Source organism: Leptonychotes weddellii, chromosome 15 (assembly GCF_054177405.1).
Source record: "Leptonychotes weddellii isolate Sample4059 chromosome 15, ASM5417740v2, whole genome shotgun sequence".
Classification (NCBI taxonomy): domain Eukaryota; kingdom Metazoa; phylum Chordata; class Mammalia; order Carnivora; family Phocidae; genus Leptonychotes; species Leptonychotes weddellii.
Genome location: NC_138383.1, coordinates 14,302,303 through 14,320,803, shown reverse-complemented (window position 1 = coordinate 14,320,803; position 18,501 = coordinate 14,302,303). Strand labels below are relative to the sequence as shown.

The 18,501-nt window shown below is 42.3% G+C and overlaps 1 protein-coding gene and 1 long non-coding RNA gene across 2 annotated transcripts in view; one reads left to right on the top strand and one right to left on the bottom strand.

Annotated features, from left to right (window-relative positions):
- Window positions 1-7,701, top strand: part of LOC145717313 (uncharacterized) — a 10,655-nt gene extending 2,954 nt beyond the window's left edge. Inside the window, exons 2-3 of the long non-coding RNA XR_014140441.1 lie at window positions 696-790; window positions 1,269-7,701. This is a non-coding gene — a long non-coding RNA (uncharacterized LOC145717313). The remainder of the gene's footprint in view (window positions 1-695; window positions 791-1,268) is intronic.
- LOC115938130 (putative E3 ubiquitin-protein ligase MARCHF10) overlaps window positions 1-18,501 on the bottom strand; it is a 46,973-nt gene that overhangs the window by 2,947 nt on the left and 25,525 nt on the right. The window contains exon 4 of the mRNA XM_081804737.1: window positions 4,558-4,729. Within this exon, the coding sequence (XP_081660863.1) occupies window positions 4,558-4,729 (172 nt within the window). The remainder of the gene's footprint in view (window positions 1-4,557; window positions 4,730-18,501) is intronic.

Here is an 18,501-nt window from a genome sequence, read left to right as displayed (position 1 = left end):
GGTGATGGATGAGGAAATTAATGCATCCTGGTATCCTCCTCCTTGGGACAGCAGGGCCGATTGGATAGATTTGCTAACATCCCAGAGGTACCGGATAAGTGGATGACCTCATTGATAATCAGATAGTTAACATTTTTTAAGTTTATTATTTACTTATTTATGTAATCTCTACATCCAACGTGGGGCTTGAACTCATGACCCCAAGATCAAGAGTTGCATGATCTTCTGACTGAGCCAGCCAGGCGCCCCTAAAATTTTTTATAATAAAGTTATAACCTCTCTCATATCTCAAATTAAAATGGCTTTGGTTGAGCGGCTTATAAAAAGATGGCAACCCTGGAGCAGCGGGTGGTGGCGGGAGTAGGCTTCATAAGCAGAGGGAGGATTGGGGACTGACCTTTACCTAAGGCTTAGGCTCTCCCCAAGATTTTAATCTTCCTGTCTACCTGGTGAGATAGGTAATAAACTCGATTTTACTGATAAGGAAACTGAGTTCAGAGAAGTTGCCAGCTCACATTTATAGGGCTATAAAGTGATAGACCAGGAGGATTCTGAATCAGGACTTCAAATTCTGGACTCTGTGACGTCCCTGAGCCCCACTGGTCTCAGAAGCATTACCATAAACGACTGAGAATTGATTCTCTCTATAGAAGTGGCAGCATTCACTTATGTTGCTTGTTTTCTTACTTGGGCAGATGGCTTGGAAAGTTGTTGGGACACCAGTGGACACGCCTGGAAATTCATTAATCTTGGCCTTTCAAGAAAATCTTCAACAGGATTTATTTGCAAGGTAAGTTATGAAGTTTTGGGATTTGCCCCAAATTTCTCTTCCAGGCTACCCTTCAAATAAATATTTCCCAACTCAAAAAAGACCATAGTTATGTTAGATGTTTATCTTTTTAAATCTGAATTCACTGCTGTTTCTTAGCTTTACAAGAATACATCTTCACAATAAGCCATTATAAAGCTGAATAGGTTTTGCTACTCCTAAAAATGTGAATCTGGTAATGACTAACATTGAACTCAGTAATAAGTGAGGATAATTTCAGAACACTTGGCTTTGTTTTAAAGGGCAAGGTTTTGGAAGCAGGCTCCATGACTCCATCCAGATCCATTTTCCTGGCACATAACTAGGAGACGGTGCCCAAGCTCTAGGTGACAGGAGAGGGCACACTCATTTCCCGTGTGCCTGGCACTGAGGCAGAGAGGTCTGCAGGGCTCCAGGCGCTGGAACCCCACAGCACAATGGCCTTTGGATGCCTCTGCAGGTTCTGGAAAGGAGAGGTGGCTCCTTTACAAGTCAGGCTATGGCTGGGCGGAGTCTTGGATGCGGGCAGGAGTCCAGGAGTTGGAGGCCACGGTAGCTCCCTTCGCTTCTCTGTCCCCCAGCATTCGCTGGGCCTGCAGACTGCTCTGCTTCTCACGGATCCAGACAGAATTCTGAAGTAAGAATATGTAACTGCTTCTCTCCCACCCTGTATCTGTGTTCACCTTGATCATGAAATAGGATTTCTGAATCCATCGCACATCAGACACAGCTGGGTCTTGACTCACTGCCTGAATTTTCCAAGTCTTTTTGGAGATAAAGCAAATCTCTGGCTTGGTGAATGCTTTCTGATTATTCATTTTTTTCCCCTTTTTGTTTTGCTTTGGAAATTCAGGGTGTAGTAAAAGTGTCTGTACCTGCATTTATATCAGGATTTTAAAAATACAACTCTGATTTTTGGTAAAGGGGAAAAAAGATTGTGGGGAGGGGGGACAACATTAAGACAAAGAAAACAAGGGTTTCTAGTTCATTCTCTCGTGAATACAGTTCTCCCATCCTAGAGATCATAATGCTGTAATTTACCAAGTGCTTATGGTATCGGGCACCGTTCTAATGGCTGAGGATACGTTTTATCATTGAATCTTTACAGCAGTCCCAGCGGGTAGGATCTGTTTTCACCCCCCACTTTACAGATGAGGAAGCTGAGGCACAGAGAAGTCACGTGCCCAAAAGCCACACAGCAAAGAAGAAATGGGGCCCAGATGCTCATCCAAGCATTTTGACTCTAAAGCACTTGCTCAACACTACACGGAGGGAGACAGCATGGAGAACCACAAGCCAACTCACTTAGCAACAGTTCCGTGGAAGATATGAACTTAATTTAAAATGCGTGGATTCCTTCTAATAGAGTGTGAAGACCAGTGAAAATCTGACACCTTCTCAGTTATAAATCTATTTGTAGAGGGCACCATTGGTTCCTATATTGTAAATAGCCTAAATTCTAGATGGTAGTTCCCACAGATATAAGGAAAACCTCCTTTATGTCATGGGTTATCATTACACAGATTTGCATGTAAGGCAGGCCACATTTCCCAGCTATATTATTGTATTCAGGAAAAGTCTAGCAAAGCTCAGTGGGGGAAGGTTAGCCTATCACACAGATGTTGCAAAGGGATTTCACTGGGTTTGATGCTTCAATTCTGCACAGAATCCCAGTTCTGAAATGGGAAGAGTTTTGGTGATTCACTGCCGACTTTGGATTACCCCCAGAAAGCTTTAGGAAAATATTTCTCTGCAGAGGTGAAGAAAAGCAAGAACCTGTGAATTTACCTGGTAGATTGGATCAATGTGTCCAGATAATTCAGGCCCCAAATCTTCTTTTTTTCCAACAGCAGGGTATTCGTTGTTGTTTTTTTTTCCCTGAGCTGCTAGCGCCACTCAACTAGACTTTTCCTGAAAAGACTCCGCTTAAATTCTCACCATGTCTCTGGGCTCTCATTTCACTGTGCTAATTAAGGAACTCTGAGGGTGCATCTACACATGTAAAATGAGTGGATCTCAACACACCAACGCTTTGCTTTTGGCCAGCTTCGCTAACGCGGTTTGCTGCACAAGTGCTTCGGCTTCTGTGGCAACTGGCATCAATCACCAGGACTGCTAGTCTCGCTGGACAGCCGGGGCCCAGTCCAGCTCCTGCCTGCATGGATCTTGGACATGGTCTAGGGTCCTAGTAGGACGATAAAGCCGGTGCTTTTTAAAACCTTTTACTACAAGTAACATCCCCCATTTGATGAAATAGATATCTTTCTGCCAACTTGGCTCTCTTGCCTAAACCTTGGTGTTTTCCAGGCTAGTAATTCTTCAAACGTGATGTTTTATAGAATGTAAAGTGAATTAATTCTTCCTTTTGTCAGTGTTGTACGTTCCATATGGAGTTTGGTCAGTCAGAAAAGCATCTGTATTAATCACACAGACCAAAATCATCTCATGGGCCTCAACTGTACATCTTAATGATTTTTCTCCACAGATGATAAAGCAGCCCATGCGAATAGCTACGCAGTTTTAGTAAGAAGGCTAGAAATTATATTGAGTGAATGGAATTGCATTATTTGAATTTAAATTCAATTTTTTTCTATTAAAAACATCCCTAATTCAATAAATTACAGCATGTATTTTGAAATATTTAGGGAATGATCTTATCTGCTCTATTCCATTCTTAAACAGCTGAATTAAAAACATACTTCCTACTAAAAATCTTCAAAATGAGAAACTGTTAACTATTGACGATACTTTCCCCTGAGTAAATAAGGAAAGAGAGTTCAGGCTTTGCTTGGAAGGACATCATTTCGGAAGTCAATTGGTTTTTTTTTTTTTAACTTCATTAAAGCAACAAAATGTGGGTGGTTAATCTGAGGGAAAGCTGCCATTTTCTAAAAATGCATTAAGACTTCACTGGACGGGTAGGTTGCATTGACAAGAGCTATTTAGGATTAGAAAGTAGTTGTGATTTGTATTTAAATGAATTGCACACTATTTACAAATTCCTCGGCAGTTAATTTGGATCGTTTCCATTCTACTGCAAGCAGAAGGCAGACCTTTCTGCCTAGTTACCCCAACTTCGAAGTCCCATTCTGGAGGAATCCAGTTTGTCCTCCATATGTTGGCTTTGATGGGGATGAGCCCGAGGGACTCTACGCTTTCACTTGAATTTATCCTCTTTCTGGATACTATTAAATAACTCCTGCCTCAAGCAGAGGACTGGTCTCCGCTTCAAAGGCAGCTAAAGAGTGAATTATTTACCAAATTGCACAAAAGGGAGGATTTATCAAGCCCCTTTCCTCCCCGAGAGGACAACCCCAGAACTGGAGGACTTTATTACTCTCTTTCTTGGCTATAAATTATGGTGTTCAGATGCTTTTGGAAGCTTCTCTTCATGCTCTCACTTGAGTCATAAAATTTGATACCTGGGGCCAAATGCCTTTATTCCCCCCCAGAAGGGTGAAGAAGATGAAAAAATGCCAATTCTAGGCAAGTGCCACACAAAGCCAATGATTGGTCAGAAATATGGGCAGTGGGAACAGTTACTCTACATAATTCACACCTCCTTGACCTGCTCTTCTACCCCGAAATGAATTTTACCATTTGCATGAGATCATTGGACCCTCCAAAGCCTGAGTTCATTCACCCTTTGGAGAACACTAGGTGTAACCAATACCACCAGTCTGACTGTTGTCATTACCTATAATACTGGGATTTTAGATTTTGTGAGTTTCAGTAACTCAGCCACTCACCTGAAGAGGATTTGCTGGGGCCTGCTTTCTCCACCTTCCTTGGAGTCATGGTACTTTTATGTTTCTGTTTGACTGATGTTTGGTCAATTGCTGGAAGTTTGGAATCACATTTAACCGCAGAACTCTTGGTGAATGGTCTTGGTTCGGCTAGAGGATCCTCCTCACCAGAACTCTACAAAAAATGAAAGGTGTCTGAGTATCAGTGGCCAAGTAGGTCATCTTAGCTATGCAGAGGAGAGACGAGCTGAATGCATGGGCCCCTTCAGCACTAACACTGGAGCTTCCTGCCACACTTAATATGCCCTTTTACCAGAGAGACTTTGATGGACTGTATCCATTTAGAAGTATCAGTTAGAAATAATAGCAAAGTTAATAAGTCTATTTTGTGGAACGCTATAAAAAGAAGGCACTTCTATGAGTCTGTCTTGTAGAACATTATGAAGAGAATGCATTTCTGACCCTTGCGTAAACCCAAATAACTCATGTTAAAGGCTACATATGAAAGCAGGAGAAACAATGCCCTTAAACGTCTTGCTTTTGTTATTTGAACTGCCTTGGGGGTGGGTGAGGAAAAATGGTCTTTATGGTAATCATATACTTAACAATGAAAAGGAAATTTAGATAGTGTGTTGGGACTGAAAAAATGGGACCTCAGTTTAATATTCTGAATTATTGGGTGCAACCTAAGACAGACTAATCTTTTTAAAAGTCCCCTACTTGTCAGTCCTCTGTAAAGAAGTCAGTATAAATCTATGCACAGCCAAATCATGATTCCTGCAGTGTCAGAGTAGCTCGGCATAGCCTTGCCAACACAACCGAAATTATCCAGACATTCAATAGTTTTATACTTTGCCACAACTACACCCACCAAAGAAATAATAAAAGCAGTGTAAATGGCTATGGGAAACCTGGTCATGAGAGGGGAGTTAAGTCTTGCATTATGATTTTTTTTTTTTTTTAAAGATTTATTTATTGTTGGGGGAAAGGGTGGAGGAGGGAGGAGAGAATCCTCAAGTAGAGTCCCCACTGAGTGCAGAGCCCCAGGCAGGGTTTGATCCCAGGACCCTGAGATCATGACCTGAGCTGAAACCAAGAGCCAGACGCTCAACAAACTGAACCACCCAGGTGCCCCCCTGCCTTAAGGTTTAGGTCCTGGTGTTATGATTTGTGAAACACTTTGCAACAAACAAAACCCCAAGGTTCTCACCCCTCCCTCCAGGGGGAGAGGGTCACTCAGTTCTTCTACAGGCACATTAGTCCAGTATTGGAACGTCCTCTGAAGATGCAGTCTTTTGCAGACAAGAGTGCTACATTAACGCCCCTCCTCCCCTCCCCAACTGTGGCAGTTTGTATTGATCTCACTCATCGTTGTCGCTGACAGTTGTGGCATTTTCATTTCAAGGCTCCTGACTCAGGAAAATACTCTGAGTAGCTTTGAATTATTGGGCGCAATGTAAGACAAACTGAATTCTAAAAAAGTCCCCTACTTGTCAGTCTTCTCCAAAGAAGTCTGTATAAATCTACAGGTGGACAGATCATTATCCTCTAAGATTATAAGTCCTGTTTTGTAATTTAGAGTCTGGATACAGCCTTCAAACAAATAATTATTATTTCTCTCTGTCGTTTCAGAAAACAAATCATATAAAGGGACAGGGAAAAGAAAGGACTTAATGAATCAGTCCTCCATTTACCTTTTTGATTCTGGAATTTAATAGAAATCCTTGAAAATGATTGTGACGTCACAGATGAAGCATTAGGTCATATCTGAGCATGAGACAGACTGTTTTCAGAGAAGGAAATGTGGGCTTTAATTGTCCAACACAAACACCTGACATTAGTGTGTGGGGAAGCCTGCTCATACAGGGGTCTGTTCTTCAGCCCTTTCTTTCCTTTTTTTTTTTTTAAGATTTTATTTATTTAATTCAGAGAGGGAAAGAGAGAGTGCAAGAGCACACAAGCTGGGGAGACAGGGAGAGGGAGAAGCAGACTCCCTGCTGAGGAGGGAGCCCATGCAGAGCTCAACCCCAGGACCTTGAGATCAGGGCCTGAGCTGAAGGCAGACGCTTCACCGACTGAGCCACCCAGGCGCCCCCTTCAGCCCTTTATTTCTAACCAAAGCAAAGGCAATAAAGATTCTCTGGACTAAGACTACCAGTATCCACAGTGACAGTATCAGGAACAATAATAGTGTCCACCATTACTGTGGGTCCATCACCCTCAGCCAGGGCTGGATTCTTTGCTTGTCCCAGACAGTGCTGAACTGGGAGGAGTGAGTTGTTAACAAGACTTTTTATTGGGTGGGTGTTAAGCCATATTTATCCTTCCTTCACCCACTCATTATACTTCAAGCCTTTAATAGCACCAAAGGTGAAAGAAAGTTTGGCCCCCTAGGCAGTGCCTATTACATATGGTATTGTGCACCTGCATTCTGAGTTCGTCCTCTTCTGGTTCCTGGTGCCATAAAACTTCCTTCTGGTTGGTAATCATTTCAAAGAGTCCAGAAATTGCAGCTGAAAGGGTGTTTTGTCAGCAGGAAACTAAAGTCACAATGGCAGGAACTATAATACTTACTATAATACTTACGAATGTGCTTGCTTTACTGAGTCATTGTAAGCAGATCATTTCAACTTTCTGTGCCTTTATTCATGTCCTCTTATATTCTCTGCCATTCTCATCTATCCTCTCTTATGAAAACCCATCATATTATCCAGGGAGGAGGATCCTTGGTGGGACAAGTCATAGTAACTCACTCTGGCACTAAAGCATAGTATTTAATAAAACTTCCTGGGAGTAAATCCTGGCCCTTTCACAGACTTATTGTGTGATACAGTTTAGTTCATCTCTCTGCATCTCAGATTCTTTTCATGCATGAACAATAGTGGTCTATCTTTTGGTGGCTCTGTGAGGATTGAATGAGTTGAGATGTGTTAATAGTGCTTAGAACAATGCCAGGCATGCAGTAGGTGCCATGCAAGTGTTGGCTTTTGCAATTAGCTGTCCATTCATGTTCATCCATTAAATTAGCTAACTACTGAATATTAACTACGTATTGTTGAAAGCAAAACCAAAATCCCCAATGAAACATTCTATTGGATTTTCACCTAATCCGAATAAATGTGAACAGAGAAAGTGGATCAGTTCCTACATTGGACTCTTGGTTTCTTTCAAAAGCTATATAATTTATAATTGTCTTGTAAGTAGTCAGTTGAAATTTATTTCATCTTAAGAAAATGTGGTATGGGGGCGCCTGGGTGGCTCAGTTGGTTAAGCGTCTGCCTTCGGCTCAGGTCATGATCCCAGGGTCCTGGGATTGAGCCCCACATCGGGCTCCCTGCTCTGCGGGAAGCCTGCTTCTCCCTCTCCCACTCCCCCTGCTTGTGTTCCCTCTCTCGCTGTGTCTCTCTCTGTCAAATAAATAAAAATAAAGTCTTAAAAAAAAAAAAGAAAATGTGGTACAATTTCTTTTTCACACAGCAAATCTCCAATGGAAAATATTTAACAACATTTAGAGATTATCAAACAATAATAATTAAATTATTTTGATTCAAAGTTGATTTTAAAACTGTCTTTTCCTCTTGTCATTTTGAACAGTAATGACAATTTTCATTTCTTCCCCCATATGTTCCTAAGTTGAAATGTCACATGGAGGGTGGAGGCAACAGCACATTGCTATTCCTTTGAGGAAAGAAAAGCAGCTCGATCTTTCAAAATCAAAGTCTTAAAGCATTTAAAAAAAAACGAACTAGAAAAAACTTTAAAAAATCAAGCTACATGGTATATGTGAGTATTCTAAGTTCTCTATTTGTAATTTGATGAGAAAGTCCTAATAAAGCTAAAGAAGAACTAAAAGAAGTTATTGTCAAAATTAACATTTTTTAGAGCGTTATTATATTTGTACTTAACGTTTTCCAAAAATCCCCAACTTGCTCTTCTGGCCTAATAGAGATATTACCTTGCCCAGGGCTAGGTGCTCCCAAAAGTTCAGAGGAAGAATCACATGAGGAAGAGAAGGCACTTCGGTCAGAGAATGCAGTGGCCCTGGGCACTGGAATAACGGCTTAGTGACACTGTCATCGTTCTAGTTAGGCCTGGAAGATGGAGACCCAAGGATTGGGAGTGGAATGCATTTCCTCAGGGATGTGAGAATGACGAGATTTTTTACCTGAGACCTAACAATGTCGAGTCTGGAATGGCCAGGTGACAGTGAACAGAGATGATTAGAAGAGCAAGGAGACTAAAGTAGTCAGAGACAGACAAGACCAACTTATTTTCCAACTCTTGCCTGATGGCTCTTTTCCAAGACCCAGGAAACTGGTTCTCAACTGGTATGCCACCTCCCACCCTCCCCCAGCGTGTGCTACTGAATTCTGATTGATGGAGACACTAAACCTATTTTGCCACATGTCATGGGATGGAAAGCTGGGCTGAACAGATCTCATGACATGTGTAGACCAGGGTACAACCTGCTGGGAATAAAAGGGAAGAGGCAAAGGGTAGCGTCAGGCTGGTGCCAGAGAAAGACCGTGTGTTTATGACATTCAAAATGAATGCATTTTCATGAGCCTGTGAAAGACTGTGATCAAGATGGTGACTCTCGACATTCAAACAGTAACAACATGGGAAGGGTGACCAAGGGACTGTGGGTGCAAATGTGTGTCTTCAAAATCTCCAAAGTCCACATTCACATTGTGCCTCAAACACAAAAACAGCATTAGAGAATTGAGGGTAGCTTATAGCATTAGGGGTAGGGTGGACTCCTTTGTGTATTCAAGAACCATAAAGTTAGCATGTTCTACACGGAATGCTGGCCATATCACAAAGCAGGCTATACTTCTCTTATCTAGAAAAAACTAAGAGCAGCAAAGTCCTGCCCATGTTCAGGACAGTTTTGAGCTTACTGGAATCGTAAACTTCAACAACAATAAAGAACAAGGATCAGTAACCTTTTTTGGGTTTTGGGGTTTTTTGTTTTGTGTTTTTGGGTTTTTGTTTGTTCGTTTGGACTCACGTACCACCTGCCGGAATCAGATTGCTGCTTAACCCCATTTGTCTCTCCCACCTGAAGATGTGGCTGCCATATGGGGCTGGGTAAGAGTGGGATCAGCAATAAACCTTTGCTCTCCATTTTGCCACAAGATGCTTTTTGGAGTCAGATGCGCTGTCACATGTATAAATATCCTGCACACTGGTCTGTACCATTGACTTCGGTAAAGGGCACCCCGCCCCCCCGCCCCCCCGCCAACCGGCCACTGTCTGTGATTCTCATGCTAGCAAGTTGGAATGACTCAGCTTGAGACACTGATCTGAAAGTAGTAGTGGCCTTGATGATTAAATTAGTGTATGATGACCATTGGGTCTGCTCCCTGAAGGAGGGGCATGTGGGACTGTAGAGTTGTCTTTGTGCTTACTCTCCATCTCACTATGGAATGGTCTCTGGGTGAAACTCGGAGCTGCAAGCGACTGAAAGAGCAAACATGACAGATTTCCTGACACTTGCTAGGTATTGCTTGTAATGCAAATTGATCCCTTGTGTGTTGTGGAAATCGCTGTCGGTTTACATGGGTGGGGACACATTTTCGTGCTTTTGGGGACAAGTATGTATGGTGTTCTCTGGGGTAGAGTTCTGTGTGGTGGGCAGTGGGTAAAGAAGTGGTATGTGGCCAGAAAATGTTGGATTTTAAAAATTTGAATGCTACAGTGTAGTGTTTATTTATTTATTAAAAGACTTATTTATTTGACAGAGTGCAGGCAGAGGGAGCAGCAGACAGAGGGAGACGGAGAAGCAGGCCTCCCGCAGAGCAGGGAGCCCTACGCGGGGCTTGGTCCCAGGACCCTGGGATCATGACCTGAGTCGAAGGCAGACGTTCAACGACTGAGCCACCCAGGCGCCCCCAGTGTAGTGTTTAGTAGCACATTGAGACTGATCTCAGTTGGGTATTTCTCACATGTAGTGTGGCTACAATATATTTCTCCTCCATTCTTTACTTGAATTCATATTCCCCTTTTAGCTGAGAGGAGCATCTGAGGAACATAAAAGATTTGGCCATCAAATGGAGATCACCTACAAAATTACCTCCTACTCAAAAGAATATGTCTAAAATGTGGGAATTGAGAAGTATCATTTGCAACAACTATGTCTTCAACCCCATGCTAGACACCATGAAGGAATCTAAAGACAAAATCCTTGCAGTGGGAGAGAGAAGATTATATACCATACTAGCAAAATTCAAAACAACATTTAATTAAGCAATAAATTGGGTGGCACCAATTCTGAATTCTAAAGGAACTCAGAAAAAGATGTGAAGTCAGGCAGGGTTCATGAGGCAGGTAGTGGTTTCAGGAGCCAAGGTATGGATGGAGTAAGAAGTTGGGCATGATTCTCAGACAGCAGGGCCAGGGGCCAGAGCAGAGAGTGTGAGAGGAGCGGAGAGAACAAAAGCTGGAGAGCAAGGTGGGGTCAGATGGTGGGGAAGTGGCTCTGAGATTCAAGCAGGGGATTGAGAGTCAATGTGATAGAGACTGTGGGTCTGAGTAGAAAATTCTTAACATGGTATTAAGATTAACACGTATGTTTTCTTCAGAGTGGGAAAATAAAGCATTCTGCAGATTTGCCAGTGAAATAATCTTTTTGTAGTTTCAGTGGCTTATTTTTATAAAGTGTAATTCTTCATTACAAAAGAAACACATGTTCATAATGGAAAAATCAAGACAAGCCTAAGAAAGAAAATTCAAAACCTTTAAAACCCCATTAACCTTGAAATAAAAACTGCAAATAGCTTGGTCTGTATTCTTTAAGACTCCCTTTTCATGACTGTGATGGAGACAACTAGCTTTCCACCAAAATCCTTCTGGATATGGCCACCCACCTTGAACTGCAGGTTTCCGTCTCCCCAGCCACTAGATGTGAACTCAGGAGGAAAGTCTCACCAGCCGGTGGGAGTGGGAGTGATGTGTGCATTCTGCCTCAGTGTCTGGCTCCGCACTTCAACTTGCACGGTAACAACTTTGAAAGTCGTGTGTCGAAGACAACCGAACCATTATCAGCCTGTCTCTGAAAGTCCCGGTGGAGGAGAGCTGCCTGCCTGCCGATCTGGTTCATCCTGAACTGTCACAGGCACAAGAACTGAACTTCTGTCTTGACAGAGTCATCACGTTTTTGGTCCCTTTGTCACAGCTGACGTTACTCTAACACACATTTATGCATATGTCTGAATATGATTAAAAAATAGAATTGTACCTTATATACTGTTTCACTTAATGATACATTGCATCAACAGATACCTTTTTAACGTTCTTTCAGTCTCATCGTGAAGAATGTCAAATCTACAGAGGAATTGAAAAAATAGTACAAATAATACCCATTACTCTTTAGCTTGTCAGTTTGCACGCGTATGCTCTCATGCAGGCGTGCTCTCTGCTCTCTCTATATTTTCCTGAAGAATTTCAAAGTAACTAGACTTCATGATACTTCACCCCTAAATACTTAAACATGCATCTCCTATCAAAACATTCTCCTACAAAGCCACAATACCATTTATCTTGACTAAGAAAATGTAATAGTTCCATGACATTAATACGTGGAACATACTCAAATTGTCCAAAAATGTCTTTTTAGCTGTTTGTTTTGATCTATGATCCAATCAAAGTACATGCATTGCATGCAGTTTTTATGTCCCTTTAGTCTTTGCTTTTCTGCCTCTCTTGCCTTTTCATGTTTTTTACTGTTTTGAGGAGTCCCAGCCTCATAGGTCTTATGTTCTGAATTTGATTGTTTCCTCATAATAAAATTCAGGTTAACCATTTTTGGTATGCATATTCTATAGGTGGTGTGGTGTCCTTCTTCATAACATCACACATCAGCACCTCACAATGCTGCTTGATCTCTAGGGAAAGGTGGTGACTATCAGATTTCTTCAATGTAAAGTTACATTTTCCCCCCCATTGCAATTAGTAGGTAATCATTTTACCCAATGATTTTAGTGTCTTTTGATGTACTTTTCCTGATTGGTAATTACACAGGGGTAGCAAAACGATTTTTCTAATTCTGTCATTTCTTCTATAATTAATAGCTGGCATTCTTCTCTAAAGGAGAAATCCCCCGTTCTCTTTTATTTACATAGGTAATTTATGATCATTGTGGTCTCAAGAATATATGTTACTCAATTACCTCATCACATCCTTTGATACTCACATTGTACCAAAAATGGTGAGTGGGAGTTCATTGAAGTTGACTTTTGACTTGAGTCTTTGAGCACTTCCTTGCTTTCTGGTACAATAAAATACCCTAGCTTCGCCTTGTATTTTACCTGTCTCAGACCTGGAATGCAAGAAGCTCTGGTTCCTTTCAGTTAAAATGGTACTTAGGAATTAATACCTGTATGCGAGGTGCGTTCATTGCTAGTAGGGTGGTATTGTTCCTAAATCCTTTCAATAGAATTCATTAGAAATATATATTTAAAAAATCATGAGTTCACAGTGATATTTCTAATTAAAATGTAACACTCTATGGAGCTTTCCCTTCTTTTAAAAAATTTTATATTTGTATTTTCCATTTAATATTTTATTCCTTAATATTTTTGTGTTTTAGTCTGTAATAAGCATGAAATAATGTCAGAATTACAATACAAATATTACTCTAAGAATAAACCCACTACATAAAGTCCATTCTTTTTTGGTAGTTCTCTTTGTCTTCAGAATACACTCTTCAATTACTGGATGGATCTATCATAATTCTTTCTGTTGGTCATATACTTTGCTTCCAGCTTTTTGCTAAAATAAATAGTGCTATGATGAATATTCTTATAGATTTATACACATCTTTAATTATCTCCTTAAGTTTCCCAAAGTGGGAATTTATATTAGTAGATTAAAAGCATCACAAAGATTTAAAGTTTTTTGTTCCCAAATTGTCCTCTAGAAATATTGGTATCAATTTACATTTCTAGATGTGTATGAGAATGCCAGTTTCTACATAACTTTTCCAACTATTCTCTTTTTTTAAAAAGTCTTTGTCATTTTGGAAGAAGATTGTAATTTTGATTTGTAACTCATATGTAATTTTAATTTCATTATTACACAGGCTCATTTATCTCACCCGACTTAGTATATTCCACCTATTTCTAAAAAGGGTCTGAGATGACTTAAAAGTTGAACTCAAAACCATTTTAAAAAATGGAACAAGAGGGGTCCTGGGTGGTGTAGTCTGTTAAGCATCTAACTCTTGGTTTTGGCTCAGGTCATGATCTCAGGGTCTTGAGATCAAGCCCTGAGTTGGGCTCTGCTCTCTGTGCAGTCTGCTTAAGACCCTCTCTCCCTCCTCCCACTGCCTGCTTGCGCTCTCTCAAATCAATCAATCAATCAATCAATAAATCTCTTTTTAAAAATGGAACAAGAAAAGGTAAAACTAATTTATGGGGAAAACAGAATAGCTGCCGCCTCTGAGAGGGGACAGGCACAAGAATTGGCTAGAAAGGGGCATAGGGGATCTTCATGGGGTGATGAAAACTTGTTGGGGGTTTGGGTTACATGGTTACATGCATTTGTCAAAACTCATTTACTGTTAAAATTTGTACAATTCACTGTGGGTAATTTCTACCTCTAAAACAAAAACTGGAAAAAAATATGAATAATCAAAACCACAGAAGCCATAAACAAATATTCAGCATTAATGACGTACATGCTGAAGTGTTTTGGGCGGGGGAGGGGGGAGGGCAGAGGACTGATGTCTGCAACTGGCTTTGAAATGCACCAAAACACAAGGTGGATCAGTGGATGGATAGATGGATAGATCGATGTTCGATAAAGCAAATATAGCAAAATGTCAACAACTGTAGACTCTGGGTGGTGGGTATATGGATAGTCACTACATAATCCTGTCAACTCTTCTATATGTTTTGAAGCTCTCGGAGTAAAACATTGGGAAGAAATGGAGCAGTAGTATAGATATATAGATATTGCCGGGCTGCCGGGATAAACTAGGTACCTGGTGGGAACACTGCCAGTTTTCTTTTTATGGCCCGTAATAAACATTTCATTAGATCTAAAATGTTTCCTTCATGATATCATCTGGTAACAATGAGAGATCAAAGATCAATAGAGGAAAATCAATGTGAAATAAATTTTAAGAGAAATGTCTCTTAAAATTGGTGCTTTAGGATGAACATAAGTTTATAATAACAGGTGATTCTCCATGGAAAAGGCAGTATAGCACATACGTTGGGATACGGGAGTGATGAGTAAAACAAAGACTTGGCTCTTGCAGAGCTTACAGTCCAGGTAGGAAGGTAGGTCATTTAATCAAATAATCATTAAAGAAATGTAAAATTACATGTTCTAAATTTTAATAAAAAGCATTTGGACAGCCATAGAATATAGGGCAGAAGGGTCCGAATCTAGTTTGGGGGGACGGGGCAGTTTGGAAAAACCTCCCTGAGGAAGTGACCTGGGCTGACATCTGAGGCATAGTGGGAAGGCAGGGTGCATGTTGTAAGAAGAGGGAACAGCATATACAAAGACTCCTTAGCAAGAGGTGGCCTGGCACGTAGGAGGACCCAAAGCCAGTGTGGATGGAGCAGCACAGAGGACCAGAACCAGCAAGGCCTTGCTGGCTCCATCATGGATTTTGGTTTCCATTCTGAAATTCACAGAAAGCCACAGAAGGGGTTTAAGTGGGCCAGGGTTCCCCTCATCACTATCATTCCACCTGTGGTAGGGAAAGAGGGATTTAGGGGCAGGAGTAGAAGTAAAGACTGGCTAGGAGGTCTCCGCAGTAACCTAACTAGGCAATAGAAGAGAAGCACACAGATTAAAAAACTATTGGGGAAGTAAAATGGGAAGGACTCGGAGATTGAATTGAATATGAGTGTAAGGAGGAGAGAGAGTGCCAGATTCTGATGATGCCACACAAAAGGAAGCATGAAGGGCTGGGTTGGGGACTCTAGCATTAGGCCTGTGGAGGCTTCCAAGTAGATGTAATGAGTAAACAGTTGAATATTCAGACCTGGAGATTACAAGTGAGTTCTGGGTTGGATATGGAGATCTGGGAGTCATTGGCAGTTAACATCTTGACTTTGGCAGTTAAAATCTTGAGGTGACTTAAGGAGAATTTATAGAGCAGGACTTCTTGGAGGCGGGTCATGAACTTGAATGGGAAAATTATATGTTTATTCCACTAACCTCCAACTGAAATCTAAGCGTGGCTTTCATTTCTTTTTTTTTTTTTTTTTATGGCTTTCATTTCTGAACGCAGGCAACGATCCACGGTAGTATTGGCAGTGCCTGTCACTTTGTCACCAATAGCAATCACAGATATTTTCACATTGCATTAAATTTGTTACAGATGTCTCAAAATCCCCTTCATGCCCATCACTTGTTATTTAACGTGTTAATAAAGAAGCACATATATTACTGAATCACAGATTTCTAAAAATACTTTGATGACTATTTCGACAAACGTGGTTTCCTTTGAAGCCCCATGTATTATTATTTTACGCATTTGGTGAAAATGTTCTGAGAAGAGGATCTGGAGAGTTCACCCTACTGTCCCAGAGGTGTGTGATACAAAACAAGGATAAACCCCCCAGGTATGGAATGAGAAGAGAACTGAGCCTCAAGGAATCCCAGGCTAAGAGCCTGGGTGGAGGAGGAGGAGACAGGGAGGAGCCCTGGAGGAGAAGGTGGTTTGCAGGAGCTCAGGACGCAGCGTTTCAAGAGGGACCGAGTCAGGCAGGAGGCTAGTCAACACTGCGGAGAGGGCAAGTCAAGCATGGCGAGGACTGAAAGACCTGCCACGTTCAGAGACGTGGAAGTCATTTGACAAAGTGCCATTTCGGTGGAATGACGGGCATGGAAGCCAGATTGGAGTGGGTTGAGGAGTGAGTGGGAGGTGGGGAAATGGAGTCAGTCAGTGTAAATAATTCTTTTGAGAACTTTGTGAAGGAGAAGAAACAAGTGGAGGGGATGTGGGACCAAGGAAGAACTGTCTTTTTTTTTGTATTTTGGGGTTTTTTTGGTAGGAGACCTTGGATCATGATTAGATGCTGATGGGAAGGCTCAGGGACAGCTGGAGATGCAGGCAGGGAAGGGAGCCGGAGGACAGCAAGGAGCAGGGATCTTGAGTAGAGGCGGAGAGGCTTGTAACCGGTGGGACTGAGGGGAGGGTGGCGCACAAGGAAGGGAATGGGTGGGCAGGGCAGCAGAGAGCTGAGGAAGCTTCCATCTGAGGACCACTAAGGTGTGGGGTGGAAGAGAGGAGGCACTGAAGACTGGGCAAAGGGAAGAAGGTTCAAAAGAGGGAGAGAGAGTTGAGCAGGGAAACTGGGCAGCACTGAGAAGTTCCAGGAGGTTGGTGGCTGTGATCTTTCAGTGGTCACCATGCCTCACATTTGAGTGATTTTTCTCCAGCCAGGGACCTGGATAGAGACCCAGAGACCATGGATGGCTCTCAGAGAGATGAGAAAAAAAGACAAAGGGCAAGGGAATTATTAAGAGGATTTTTGTTAAAAAGTAGGCTCCATGCACAGCATTGAGCCCAAAGCCGGGCTTAAACTCATGACCGTGAGATCAAGACTTGAGCTGAGATCAAGAGTTGGATGCTCAACCAACTGAGCCACCCAGGTGCCCCTTATTAAGAGGATTAAGCACAGAATCTAGGCTGCTTAGGAAGGAAAAGTCAGTAAGGGGGCCCACGAGAGAGCTAAGGGCCAGTGGACCAGAGGTTCCCAAGAGCTGGAAGAGATGTCATAGTTAAAAGGGATGAGCAGGAGAGCTGGAAGTCTGGTGTGATCAGTGGATTTTGGAGATGGAGAACTTTTGGTTGATGTCGCAATCCAGGATGTGCTGTTGGTGGGGGGATGGGAGGGGAGGTGGTGGCAGAGTGGCATGGAGGGGGACACTTAAGATGCATCCGGAACTGAGAAGACAGGGTGTGATCTGATTGTCCAGGTGGGTGCCAAAGTCATCCAGGATTATGGCGGGAGACCAGAAGATGGGTGAACAGAGAGCCAGCCACTGCCAGAGTCCTCACTGAGTAAGAGAGAGTGGTCAGGAGACAATAGGGATGTTGGGGGGCGGGGTGGGATGGTGGAATAAAACAGCGCAAGCCTTAGTGCACCCGTGTTTCCATCAGAGCCTGAGAAGCAGTGGTCTGGGAGCGAGAAGGGCACCCTCCTGTCTCCTGATCCTAAAGAAAGGGTGTGGGAGGGATATGATTGGTGCCCTCCAGGGAAGGGAGCTCTGAAAAGAGGTCTGATGTACATGCCCCGTGCCACAGGAAGACTGGACAGCTCACCCTTGCCCAAGAGTGCCCGTATCTCTTTGACTTCGGCTGTTCCTTCCACCTGCCTCAGCTCCCCACCCCCACTTCCAGCTCCCCGAATCCTGTCGTGCCTTAAAGATCCAGGGAAAATCTGCATCCTCTATGAAGCTCCTCCAGGGTTCCTTTTGCCTTTTTCTTACGCTCATCCGATGCTGTCTTGAACTGCACGCGTTTGTGAGACATCTTATTTAGCCAGCACTGTGAACAACCCAAGGGTGGGGGCATGGTTTATTTAGTACCCTGTCCGCATAGCACCTAGCACCGTGTCTTGGATGCAAGCGGTTCATAATTCTTTAGTGAATAAAGCAATATAAAAGCAATACCAAAGAAAATTTTAGGATGAAATGCTGGATGTTATAAATCATGTTTAATGCAGGTATGCACCCAAATAATGTCTTGCAACTGAAAAAATTTAAAATTTTGATAGCTGGAATTTTAATTGCTTTTTTTTTTTAAAGATTTTATTTATTTATTTGAGAGAGAGAGAGTGAGAGACAGAGAGCATGAGAGGGAGGAGGTTCAGAGGGAGAAGCAGACTCCCTGCCGAGCAGGGAGCCCGATGCGGGACTCGATCCCGGGACTCCAGGATCATGACCTGAGCCGAAGGCAGTCGCTTAACCAACTGAGCC